Source organism: Mytilus californianus, unplaced genomic scaffold (assembly GCF_021869535.1).
Source record: "Mytilus californianus isolate M0D057914Y unplaced genomic scaffold, xbMytCali1.0.p SCAF_30, whole genome shotgun sequence".
NCBI classification, from domain to species: Eukaryota; Metazoa; Mollusca; class Bivalvia; order Mytilida; family Mytilidae; genus Mytilus; species Mytilus californianus.
In genome coordinates, this window is record NW_026262680.1 from 1,791,314 (window position 1) to 1,806,067 (window position 14,754).

The 14,754-nt window shown below is 32.8% G+C and overlaps 1 protein-coding gene across 1 annotated transcript; it reads left to right on the forward strand.

The window, feature by feature from the left end:
- Positions 1-9,921: 9,921 nt before the first annotated feature.
- On the forward strand, positions 9,922-14,340 carry LOC127736395 (uncharacterized). The gene is made up of 2 exons (XM_052246913.1): positions 9,922-9,987; positions 12,775-14,340. Exon 2 carries the CDS (start codon positions 12,792-12,794, stop codon positions 13,890-13,892), a length of 1,101 nt encoding a protein of 366 aa, XP_052102873.1. The 5' UTR covers positions 9,922-9,987; positions 12,775-12,791; the 3' UTR covers positions 13,893-14,340.
- Positions 14,341-14,754: the final 414 nt, after the last annotated feature.

Genomic DNA, 14,754 nt, shown 5'->3' on the forward strand with positions numbered 1-14,754 from the left:
TTCATAACTTGCTCGTGACCTTGTCTGTAACCTTATTACAGGCTGTACTATGAGCTATTTTTCCTTTGCGTTTGTTTGCATAGATTTAAAACACCTGTGTTGAATATACGAGTTTTATAATCTCTAGAGGAATAAAGAGTTTGATATTGTATATTTTTATTTCCTGATTGCGATATGTCGTGTTGACGTATTAAAGTTTTATAAAAATACCGAACTCCAAGGCAAATTTAAAAAGGGGAAGTCCATAAAAACTGACAAAATCAAACGCTATCAATCAACGATACCAGCTCAAACAACTGCCACATTTCTGACTTGGTACAGGCATTTTCCGATGAAAATGATAGGTCAATCCTGATTTTATAGCTAGCTAAACCTCCCACTTGAATGACAGGTTTTGTATAACATGTTTAAAGTAGTATATAACCTCATCATATATACCAGAATTACAATTTTTGTACGCCAGACGCGCTTTTCGTCTACAAAAGACTCATCAGTAACGCTCGAATAAAAAATATAACGTATCCTAATAAAGTACGAAATTTGTAGGACCCAATATTCCTAAATGTTTGCCACATACAGCTAAGGTCATCTGTTTCCTGGGGTAAAAAATCCTTAGTATTCCGAATAATTCAAACTTTTGTAAAAGGTTAATTTAAAATTATGACCATATCAATAACAATTTATATCAAAACAAAACTGCTGACTACTAGACTGGTGATATCCTCGGGGAGGAAACCTCCAACAGCAGTGGTATCGAACTAGTGGTTGTAAATAAGCTCATCATTAAAACTTTTGTAATGTAAAGTAACTAGCTTATGTCGTGTTATATGTGTAGAGTATGAAAGAAGACTGAAGTGTTATATTTATTTGCTGTCGTGTATTGAAAAAGGGTCTGTATAAACAAGGCAAGAAAGTAAAGTCAGGAATATGTCAGTTGTTTTCCATTCGTTTCGTTAGTTGATAAAGTCGAACGTATGAATTTGTCAGATTTTATGGACTTCCCCCCATTTGAAGTAACTTGGAGTTCGGTAATTTTGTTAATACTTTTTCTAAATATAATATAGAATATGTTTCAGGTATAAAATACATTACAATATACTTTTAGGAATTTGCTTGAAACGTAATGGATTCACCCATCAAAAAAGCACAAATTCCTTTGCCTTGCCAGCTTTGTGACAATCCTAACGTTATAAAATGGAAATGTAAGGATTGTGAATTGTTAATGTGTGACAACTGTAAAGAACGTATCCATCCCAGATTTAAATTGTCTGAAACACATACTATAATTTCCATAAAAGATATTGGAAAGAAGGAATGTGATATGTCTTCTCAGCTTGGATCGTTACAAATTTCACATCTAGTGATAACGTCACTACTATCGACGTATACGTCAGATTTTGCTAGTTTCAGTAAAATCAAATATTCTGGCAATGACACAATTTACTGCTCGTACCTTTTAAAAGAGAAAAGTTTTTCATTATTCGGTTATTGAAAAATTCAATAACGATATTATTGACATTAGATATAGAATGTTCAGATTTTGCACTCAGCGGAAAAGAAAATATACTACGGACAATTCCATGGTTCTGAGTTGAACGTTTTATCAAGTGACGGTGTAACAAAAACAGTTCTTAGCACTTCATCAATGGTAATTGTGTGCAAACATATAAATAAAGACAACGACATAATCCTAGGTCTACGAGAACAAAGACCTGCATTTCCAGTCACAGAAGAGAAAAGTACCAGACGAAAACAACAAACTAAAATTAACGATTGAATTAGATCAAAAGAGGACAATCCTGTTTATTTATATCTTGAGAATATCCACTGATTCATATTATAACATTTATGCAATTGATTTATATGAAAATTTAGATGAACGTTTAGTCGCGTTAGACAGAACTGGTGGTATACAGTTCATATAGAATGGTCATAAAAGTATCAATACACCACAAACACCGTTCAATCCATATGGTATTGTTACCACAGAGACAAATACCATAATATCTACATGCATTGAATACAAAGGGATAGTTGATTGGCTTACAAACTGTAACAAAAATTTTGGAATAAAACGTCCGTTCAGTCTGTGCATGGATAATGAAGGATTTCTATAGCGCCATCAAAGCAGGTGATGCCAAAATGCATGTCGTTAATATATAATTGAGATTGATTTCTTTAAGAAATAACATTTATTTTACTCCTTTTTTAATATAGTTTTTACTTTGTTTCCTTTGTTGTTTGTATATGAAGAGTAATGTTGTGATAAAGGAGTGCGATCGGTGAAATATTGCTTATTTTTTAATGTTAAGATGCTTCGTTCTTTAGACATGTATAAATAAAAGAGGGACGAAAGATACCAGAGGGACAGTCAAACTCATAGATCGAAAACAAACTGACAACGCCATGGCCAAAAATAAAAAGACAAACAGACAAATAATAGTACAGATGACACAACATACAAAACTAAAGACTAAGCAACACGAACCCCACCGAAAACTGGGGGTGATCTCAAGTGCTCCGGAAGGGTTAGCAGATCCTGCTCCACATGTGGCACCCGTCGTGTTGCTTATATTATTACAAATCCGGTTAATAGTCTAATTCGGTAAGTCACATTCGTGAAAAGGGAAGGGTATTGTAGTTACGACATAAGGAACATATCCGATATCATCTGTAAAACGGTTATTCCATAACGGTCAACCAACTCGTGATGGCGTCCGTAAAATTTACGAAGGGATGTTTTCAACTTCACCATTTGGAACTCTTTGCTTCATAGCTTCCTTGTGATTAGCAATCCTCTATCAAGGAAATCATGATAGGAAACACAAGCCCGGGAATATCGTATCAATTGGGAGATATATACTCCGTATGCAGGCGCTGCTGGAATGTTGCTACATAGAAATGGAAAGTTCACAATTGGGAAGCTGAAATCATCTCTTTTGTCGTAAAGTTTTGTTTTCAACCGACCCTCTTTGTCAATTTCTAGATGTAAGTCAAGATATGAGGCAGACTTAACTGTATCTGTAGTATCCTTTATCTCTAGTTCGATTGGAAAGATTCGTTCAACATAGTCACCAAATTTTGTATTATTTAGTGAGAGAACATCATCTATATAGCGGAACGTAGAGTTAAAGGATATTGCTAACTTCTTATCTTAAGAAGTTCCTGTATGAAGTCAGCCTCATAATAATGAAGAAACAAGTCGGCAAGAAGAGGGGCACAATTGGTTCCCATTGGAATTCCGACAGTCTTTTGAAAAACACGTCCTCCAAACGTAACAAACAAGCATCTTGATAATGTCAGTTTCAGAGATTTTCTTGTTTGAATCAGAGTGATTCTTTACAAAGGGGATTTATCCCTCCCCAAGAAAAGATACTTGTATCTACGTTCGCCATTCTTTTTAATGAAACAAAGTAATACCAACTCTTTGAATTTGTCTTTTAGTTTGGAATGTGGAATACTTGTGTAAAGTGTAGAAATGTCACATGTTTTAATACTATTGCAGGATGAGAGAGTCATAAGAATTTAAGTTTTCGACTTTTGAATTTTGCTTTAAAGTTAGAATTTCGGACCACCGATGTCAATTTGGTAATACATATCTTATTTTCCAAAACAAGAACTCTTGCAGATTTTTCAGACACAAGGATTTTGACTTCAGACCGAAAATTTATTGTCTGGGATACGTCATTCCTTGGTTGCCGCTTTTTTTTTTTTTTTTATTTAATAAACATTCTTCGTGCAGATTTGCACATATTTTCAAAATTCTTTTTTCATTTCAGGGGTCAAATTGTAGAAAATAAAAAGTAAAACAAGTAATACCGGCTCTTGTTGCTCCTGTTTTAATTTGTTGCAAAACCTTTATCGTTGAAGTTCTTTCTTTTAACATGTAAATAAGAAATGAGGTTTCGAATTTGAAATTTTGCTTTATAGATCTGTTCTTAGACTTTCAATTTAAATATCCTTCCTTTAAATTCAAAAACATTGTTGATTAAAGAAACTTTTCTATCCCTGGGATAGATAACCTTATTTGTAGTTGACAAAAACTTTCGGAATTTGGGTCTTCAATGCTTTTCAACATCTTTTTAACTTTTTGATTCGAGCGTCACTGATGAGTCTTTTGTAGACAAACGCGCGTCTGGCATAACCTTAACATGCCTGGTACATTTGAAGTTTTTCTCACCGAAAGGCCTTGAAAACTGGATACAAATGAAAAATATACTTAGTGATGATAAGAGCTATAAGGGCCGAAATGTGTCCCGAATTTCCGCACAATTTAATTGTCTCTTTTCAGAATATTGTGTATACTTGGACCTGTTATGAAACTAGATTACGAAAACTTTGTATTTCAAACAAAAATACAAAAGTACACAAATTTGTTTCAGATTACTCTGTGTAATGAATTAAAGACACGAATAAGACAAAACAAACCGTCAAGGAACAGCCTTTTTTTGCTGTTTTTTCGTCTTAAAACCAAGTTGAGACCCTCTACACATAGCAAAAGCTTAAACCTCATTTCAATTGTTTTATAGTCTCTACAGATGTTTTAGTGGAATTATTTGATAGATGTTCACCATGCTACATCTGTAAACATATGCCAGATAATACATGAATAAAAGCCAGAGGAATTTAACAAGTAGTGTCATGATTTGCTAAAGTATACTGACGGACTCATTTTGTTCAAATGTTTAATAATATAGAAGATAAGAACACTTGTTAGTCGTAACTACGTATGCATTCCCGTCCCCTTTCCCCCGAATGTGACCTACCGAATAAGACTTATCACCGCATGTGTACTAACATGAGCAAAGCAACGGGTGCAACGTCTGAAGCAGTATATGCTTACAATTCCGGAGTACCTGCAATCGCTCCGAGTGTTTGGTAAGGTTCGTGTTGCTCAGTCTTCAGTTTTCTATGTTGTGTTTTGTGAAATGTTGTTTGTCTGGTTTTTTTAGACATGGCGTTGTCAGTTCGTTTTTGACTGATGAGTTTGAATATCCCTTTAGTATCTTTGCCGCTTTTGGTTTAACTTGTGCTGCGCACTCATTCAATCTAAGCGTCGTTCGATCATGTGTTGTTTTATTTTGTTTATATTCAAATACGGCGATTTGTTATACTATATTATCAAACCGAGAATAATCTTTATAGTATACGCTTATCGTACTTTTTCCGGATAAGAAAAAGACAATACCTGACTAACCAGAGATTATCTGATATACCAGGTGATTGACGTTTCAGGAGTTTCTTGAGGCAATATTTGAAATCATGCATGATTGTGTTATGTTTTTATCTTAACAAATTATTAATTGAATCCATACAGAGAAATCAGTCAATATTTTGTTTAGTTTACATATTGCCGAGTTTGTGTATGGAAATCTACATCAATCCATAGGACTCTTTTGCAGGTAGGTTAAGGTCAAATTGCTGTTCCAGTACAATTTCACGTCAGCGTTCCCTCTGTCGCTCCCTACAAAACTGGTAAAGGCAGATATGATAAGTAAATAACCAACTATGCCAAACCAAACTGTAGTAACAACGTTATATGTATAAGATTGATTTAAGCAACGTCATGTGAGAGACAGATTTAAGACTAAACCATCTGTTAACTACGTCGTCGGATGTCATGGCAGATCGATTCACACTAAAATTATTTCCCGTATACTAAACTGCCACAGAATTCACTGCAGATAACCATTTAAAAGTATACAGTTTATGCCGCTTCACAAGGCAAAATAAATTTGAAATAGGCCAGTCAAATACTTAATTCGCAGAGACAAAACCGATCTCAAAATATCTCCCACAGAACCGTTCGATGTCTCTGCTAATCGTAAAGACGTCGAATACAAACAATTTTTCGACACATTCTATAAGATTTGAACATTAAAGATAATAATGCAATTTTGAACTGAAACTTGAATTCGACGATTAAGAACAAATGAAAGTATATGTATTTTAAAAGTATGGTATATTTTTTAATTATCTAGTTTCACATTTTTTAAAGTCCTACATTATACAGTTTGAATTACAGACGCACTACAAACACTTTAACATTCTAAGAGCAACTCATATCTGTTAAATACTGCAGTTATCTATTTCAAAGGTAAAAGGTAAAAGGTCAAATTCGTTTAGAAATGCTATCAAGTATTTACAAGTATGGTTAGAAATATGAAGCATAAAATTATTAGCAAAAATTATGCAAACCAGACCTTAAAATACACTTATAGATTGATAATTTTCAATGGATTACCATTAAAAGTGTTTCCCCGTATTTCCAATGGGGTCCTTTTAATGTCAATCACTTGTTAACAACGAGCAAAATTGCACAAATTTAGCTTATTTTTCTTTAAGATGTTATTTAGATATTAATTAATTCACACTTCAGCAATTTCTAAGATATAATCTTAACTTGGCTTTAAAAACGACATGGTCCTTAGTTTACTTTAGAGAACTAGATAGTGTGTTCCAGTCCTTGACTTTACTTTTTTTTCCCTATTTATACAGACCCTCTTTCAATACACGACAGTAAATAAATGTAACACCTCAGTCTTCTTTCATACTCTACACATATTACACGGTGTAAGCTAATTATTTTAAAAGTTTAATGATGAGTTTATTTACAACCACTGGTTCGATACCACTGCTGGTGGAGGTTTCCTCCCCGAGGATATCACAAACCCAGTAGTCAGCAGTTTCGTGTTGACATGAATTGTTATTAATATGGCCATAATTATAAATTAACTGTTAACAAAATTTTGAATTATTCGGAATACTGAGGATTTTTACCCCCAGGAAATAGATTACCTTATCTGTATGTGGCAAACATTTCGAAATATTGGGTCCTCAATGCTTTTTGATTGCGTATTTTATTAGGATTCTTTATATTTTTTATTCGAGCGTCAGTGGTGAGTCTTTTGTAGATGAAAAGCGAGTCTGGCGTACAAAAATTGTAACCCTGGTATATATGATGAGGTTATATACTACTTTAAACATGATCTATAGTTTCCTATTTCATTTTTATCATTCTTTTTGTTAAAAAAAGGGTCGACTCCTGCTCGCTTTAATTCATTTAACACTATTCAAGTTATAATTCAAAGGCTCACCAATAAGTAATTGTTGTAGCTAGAATTTTTGTGCTATTTTTGATGAATCTCGCAGGAATATTATATAAACCTGTACTTTTATAAGAATTTAAATCATTCAGATCTTTTTTAGATGAATTCCTGATTTACATATGATAAGTTTAACTGGAGATTGTTATTTGTTACTTTTAATAGAATTTTTTAAACACTATAGAGTTGACGTCAAATAGTTTTGGAACAGTTTGTAATTTTTCAAACAAGAAGAGGCTACGTTGGTGTAAAAAAGAGTTTGTATGACTCGCAATTTATTTTGAGTTATGACACGATTGCCCTGATACGTTTAAAACTATACTTGCTCCATCCCCTTGTTTGGAACTGTATCAAGGGGATTTTATTTGTTGCCAGAGTTTCTTTAGGATTTTTCATTTTCTTACCGGATATTAACTCCTCCATGGATCTATTGATATCTCTATATATATCAAAACTCAAATGTACTGCATAGACATTTTGATAATAGCCAGATCTAAAGGATAAAATAATAGTTGTATAAATAAGTGAAGTTATCTTAGAAAGAAATACACCATAATCATAATAATATGAGTACACACCTCAAGAATGGCTGACTGAGAGATAAATACTGTCAATTGTTATGTGAAAGATAGAATATGATTTATTTATTCATGACACAAAATATAATACTTCACAAAAACAAAGCAATAGGATTGTGCTTTTATTGCTAGTCTTCATCTCAAAGTTTAGATTTGTTTTAACTATTTCTTAGTTTAATCGTTTCATTGAGTAACCACATTATCACAGTATCGGCAAAATTACTATTTATATACATGTATCTCAATAAATTCGATAATTCAGGATGTGTGTCATACCAGTATTACTTTGATAGGGGGTTGCTGCTTATACAAAAGACGTTCTTGAACCAATGAATGTTACATAATTATATAGATATAAGAAGATGTGGTATGAGTGCCAATGAGACAACTCTCCATCCAAGTCAAAATTCATAAAAGTAAACCTTTATAGGTCAAAGTACGGTCTTCAACACGGAGCCTTGGCTCACACCGAACAGTACGCTATAAAGGGCCCCAAAAATTACTAGTGTAAAACCATTCAAACGGAAAAACCAACAGTCTAATCTATATAAAAAACGAGAAACGAGAAACACTTATGAACCACATCAACAAACGACAACTAATGAACATCAGATTCCTGACTTAGGACAGGTGCAAACAAATGCAGCGGGTTTAAACGTTTAATGGTACCAAACCTTCACCCTTTTTCTGAAACAATAGTGTAACATCACAACATAGAAAGACACACTATAAAATATCAACTGAAATAGCTTAACTCAATCAAAGGACATATTAACACCAGTGAACATACACTGAATAAATAAATTTGACCTATGATACAATGTAAATACAAAATAAATAAACTAAGGGAAGAATAATAAAAGTTACATGTTATACCGGTATGAAATGTTAAACAATTTAAGAAAAACAATATGCTCGAACAAAAATGTGAGCCATTTGCAATTAATATAAACACAGGTAAATTAAAATAATTTTGTTGTTAGGTATACATGTACAGTTCCAATAGAGAAAGGAAATATTTTTACAAAATAAATAATTTTGATGTTCATAGTACGAAGTGAAAATTTATAGTAATACCAAAAACTTATAAAAGCTGGTATATAGACCAGCAATAACCCTGAATAACATGAAATAACAAAAAAGCATTACAATTAGTATCAACAGGTCACATAAACAAGAAAGTACGATTTGAGAGTACTCGCAGTTACTGACAGCTAGTTAAAAGCCAAAACAATTAATAATAAAAAAATTCATGCATCAGAGACTAAAATCAATTAAAATACATCCGAGGGATTTAGTATTTTAACGTCATGGACAGTCAAAGAAGACATGACTTGTGCAATGCCAAAAATAAATGTATCGACAGACAGTAGGATAGTATATGTATGTTACATGTGTAATGGTAAGGTTGAAGTCATCTTTTTAGGAGTTTTAAGGACAATATCATGAGTTGTTTGATGGTATAAAATATCAGTGTCACAGATGACTACATATATGTTCCATTTGTCTGCGACACAATCTTCCCACCTTTCCGAAATTACAAGATAGTACCAGACTTGTCATGAGCTATAGGACAGTTGCCGTTCTTGGGAGGTAATACGATTGATATAGATGTAGCCGGATTTCCTGATTAATTCATAACAGTAAACTTCAGCACCCTATTTTTTATGGGTGTTTCAATGGCTTAATATTTTAATTTTCTATGTAATTTTTAAAAACTGTTGCTTTTCTTTTTATCTTCTTTTTATTATGGGTATGGTGTTGTCACTAAATATCTTTTTATTTTTAATCTTATAAGAATCTTCGCTGAAATCTTTTTTTAATTAAACAGAAAATTTGACCCACAATATAAAAAAGAAGATGTGGTATGATTGTCAATGAGACAATTTTCCACAAGAAACCAAATGACACAGAAATTAACAAATATAGGTCACCGTACGGCCTTCAACAATGAGCAAAGCCCATACAGATCTGAGAGTACTCGCAGTTAATGACAGCTAGTTCAAAGCTACTAACAACTAATAAAGATCGAATTTTTTATTTACTACCATTGTGTCAATCTTTTAAAACTATTATATAATGTGTTATCTATAATTTGTAAAGACTAAATTCCTTATACAAAGTACGTCGGTCAAATCAACATAATAAATACGTTGTCTCGTTTTAAATACATACCTTCAAATACTTGAAATTTGACAACTATTTGGAGAATAGGTATATTAGTCATGTTAGTAAGTGAAGTCGGAAGTTTTGTTTTAGTCAGACAAAGAAACTTTGTCATTGGAGTATTCTGTTTAGTCACAGTAAGTATTGCACAAAATCATTTAGATCATTTAAAAATTGCTTTTTTCTCGTGGAAGTTAGGATATTTCTGTTTTCTTTTTTAAACCTGATCATAAGGCTTAAAATATTAATATAACAAATGAATAAACGTTTTCGTTTTGACTGACATTTTTAATAAGGGTTTTAACTAAAAAAATGTTTTGAAATAATTGTACTATTTATTTTTGGAAAGTCGTTAAATTTCAATTCGTTGGTATCATGTAACTAGAGTGTGAAAAAAATGATAGGTTTGTTTATTTCATGTTAACTTCTACGTTATTTGGTCTCATTGGCAATCATACCACGTCTTCTTATTTTTATATCAAGACATATTAAAGACTGTTTCCAAATTAGTTTAGAAAACAAACTGCACAATATCGTTTTGCTCTATATTATGTTGCTGAATGAAATTAACTTGGAATTACAGTGGCTATTATGGGATGAAACGCATACTTTTTATATCTCCAGCTGTAGCATTTCGATATCATTCAACTCATTATGATGGGTACCACATGTAGACCACGATCCACTTATCCTTCAGGAGCGCCCGAGATCTCCCACGGTAATTAGTGGGGTTCATGTTGATAAGTCTTTAGTTTTCTAGAGTTAACCCCCGATGTTTGGTTGGGTTCGTATGGCTCAGTCTTTAGTTTTCTATGTTATAAGTGGTAACCTGTTGTTTGTCTTTCGGTCTTTTACTTTTTTGCCGTAGCTTTGTCAGTTTATTTTTCGACTTATGAGTTTGAATTTCCCTTTGGTATCTTTCAATTCTCTTCTGACCGCGACGTTTTTATTATGAACGTCGTTGCATACACCGTTTTTTATGATGAACATCGTTGCGTACATAATCTTTTTCTTGAACGTCGTTTCGTACACCATTTTTATGATGAACGTCGTTACCTATACCGTTTTTATGATGAACATCGTTGCGTATACCGTTTTTATGAAGAAAGTCGTTGCGTGCATTGTTGAATACACCAATTTTTATGATGAACGTCGTTGCGTATACCGTGTTTATGATGAACGTTATGGCATACACCATTTTTATGATGACCGTCGTTGCGTACATCTTTTTATGATGAACGTTGTTGCGTACACCGTTTTTATGATGAACGTCGTTGCGTATACCGTTGTATGATGAACGCCCTTGCGGACATTGGGTTATCTTTTTCGTTGTACAAAGCATTCCAGAAAACCTTTTCAAACTGCATTTGCGGACGTCCTTATAGTATTTAAGACAGCAGGTCAACTTATCTTTTAGTCTTTAGCAGACACGTATAATTTGTACTTAGGATTTGTTTATTTTCTTGTTACATTGTCTTGTAGTGAATACTTGACTTTTTTTTGACAAATTCTGCAACCATGCCTATAAGAAACTTTTATTTTGAGGTACACTTGAACATGTTGAATTCATGGTTCGCAATACCGATATTATCAATGAAATGTAATGCACCACGAACAATAATAAATTCACAGAATTTGCTTTGAGTCATGTCTTTTTAAAATAATTTGACTAGTTTCTATATTGTCCACTTAAAGTGGTGTATGCCTAGAATGTGTATATTGGATGGATGGCTTTTAAACATCCACTTGCAAATTAAATACATTTTCAGGGCGATAACATGATAACGTTATAGGAATACTGGTCCGGATTTTTACGTAAGAATTTACAAGGTAACAGTCCTCAAGAAGTCATATCACCCTACCCGGACTATTCCGAGTCGACCCGTCATTGTTCTTACTCAGACATACCGCGTGCTGAGCGGAGAAGCAGCTCATTTCAAGTGTTTTGTTTGTCATATTTTAGTTTTGAAGTAACGAAGTCCTTGACTTAATACTAAAAAAATGTTTATTGACATATAAAACATCGTTATAGACACGGACAAAACGGACAAGTTGGGAAATATTCAGGGGGAAAGGAATATCACAACGTTAACAGCAGAAAACGAAAAAAATTGTCTCTTTTGTCGCAAATTTAAGTAGAATATTCCATGTAATACTGCTATATCCAAATTAAAAAATGAACAGTAATCGAAGTGATTTTAAAATCTATTTAAATAACATTAATTTGGATAAATTTCTGCGGTATTATTAGAAAAAAATTATAACTTAAAGCAAAAATATCCTCAAGGTAACGTTAAGTGTTTCTATTAAATAGGATTAATATGGATCTTTACTGAGTTTGGCCATAAACTGTTATTCATATCCATACAGAAACAAGTCTGCTATTCGAGGGCTACAATTGGTGTCCATGGTAATACCTTCAACCTGTCGATAAACGTTATTGTCAAGACTTAATTAGAAGGTGTCAAGGAGAACACTTGCAGTTTTAATTATTTGATCCAATTCTTAGTAAATATATCCAGTATATTTAGCTTATTATTTACAGAAGAAGGCTTTATAAGAAGTACAGCAAATAATTTTGCATTCAGAATTTTCGAAGTGTAATTTTATTAGATAAGAAAACTTCTGTTTGATAAGATTGTGTAGAACTGTTGTAAACAAAACGGTGAACAGTATCAAGAAGACCACTTAAAGCACGCCGTGTATCTAAAACTTGCAAAGACACTTTTTGCCTGAAATATGTGAACGTTTTATAAAAATATGCAAACTTAGGTTGTATCTACTGAACATGGAAATATGAAGCGAGAGGGTCGTGTTTTTTTATATATAATTCCATCTTGAGAAAGCATGCCATCGCAAGATATATAAAAGATATATTATAAAATGAATAATAGTGATTAAAATAATTTATGTCTATTTCTTAGGAATTGGTTTCAACAGAATGGCTTTATCCCTCAGTGAAGCACAATCTCCACTGTCTTGTCAGCTTTGTGATACTCCAGCTGTTATAAAATGGAGGTGTAAGGATTGCGTATTGTTAATGTGTGATAACTGTAAAGAAAGGATACACCCAAAATTTAAATCGGCTGAAACACATGTAATAGTTTCCTTAAAAGATGTCGGAAAGGAGGATAGTGATATTTCTGCCCAGTTTGGATCGTTACAAATTTCAAAACCAGTTATATCGTCAGTAGTATCCACATATATGACATCCCTCCCTGCTATCTGTCAAATGCAATACAATCCTGGTAACGATACATTATTTTGCAGTTACTATTTAGACGATAGTACATACGCGTATTTCAATATCCGGTTATTAAAAGAATCAGTAAAAGTATTACAAAGCTTTAACATTGAATGTATGGATTTTGCATTAAACAGTAAAGGTAACATTTACTTCGCACAAAATCCTAGTTTCGTTTTAAATGTTTTATCCTCTGACGGCGTTATAAAAACAATTTTTAGTCTTTCGCATATGGTAATACTTGGTATACATATCAATAAAAGCAATGAAATAATCCTAGGTCTTAGAGAACAAGGACCACCCTTTCCAGTCAAAACATGCTCTACCAGACAAATTGCCATATTTGGAGCCAAAAATGAGCGCAAATTAACGATTGAGTACGATCAAAAGGGTCGAAAATTGTTTAGTTATATATGGAGGATATCAACTGATTCAGACAATAACATATATGCAATTGATCAGTTTGAAAAATTTGATGGACGACTCGTTGCATTAGAAACATGTGGTCGTGCAAAATTTATTTACAAAGGTCACAGTAGTATCAATACTTCCCGAAAACCATTCAACCCAATGGGTATTGTCATCACGAAGACAAATATCATAATAGTCAGCGACAAAAATAACAATGCATTACATGCGTTGAATACAAAAGGTGAAGTCATTGGAATACAAACTGTAACAACTCTAGGAATAAAACGTCCACGGAGTCTGTGCCTTGACAGTGAAGGGTTTCTACTGATTGGATGTTACACCTCTACGAGTAATGCCAAAATACATGCTGCAAAAATTACATTGTGATTCAATTAAAAAAAAACATTTCATTTAATATAGTGAAATTTTCTTAGGGATTATTTTGCCAATTATGCGATATCAGATAAGATTGCGAAAATACACGGTCATGATTTTTCTTTTATTAGAAAGATAAAATTCAACGACAAGGAAAACGCAAAAAACCTCAATGACAGGTTCTGAAAAAGGAATTTCGAAAGTTAAACTCATTTCAAGTGATAATTTAATTTAAGAATAACATTAAAACTTGATATTATTTATTCTGTTGTGCATTTACAATTTGGAATTAGGAATAGTGGCTGCGACAAATTAGCAGTAAGGAGTAAGCACAGAGACTGGTAGGCACGGAGTTTGATAAATTGTTTGGTTAGGGTGATTTGTCTTCCGGTTGAATGAACGTAGTAAACTATGAATCACAGTTTATGGCCAAACTCAATAAAGACCCGTCTAAATTTCATTTAATTGATAAATTCTACAACCGTTATCTTGCTGATATTTTTTAGTTAAATAATCAAGAATTCTATAAATAAACTGCCGAAATGGACACAATGGAATTAACTTTAAATAATCAACTATAAAGTACTAACTGTCTCTGCCTATAATTAGATATTTCAGTTTTACACGGGAAACTCTACACAAAAATGTTAAACAAAAGAAACGCTTTTTCGTTCCCTATGGTAACTTTTCTCTATTTTGACAATGATGTTTCTATGGCACCATCCTACGGTGTTTTATATCTCAACCCGTCCGCTATACCCGTGTCTGTAATGAAGTGTTGGATTTCAATAAAAGTATGATATGTATTACTGAAAAATTATAAAAAGTAATTTTCTTTGAGCGATGTTTAAAAAAAAACATTTGCGTTCACTGC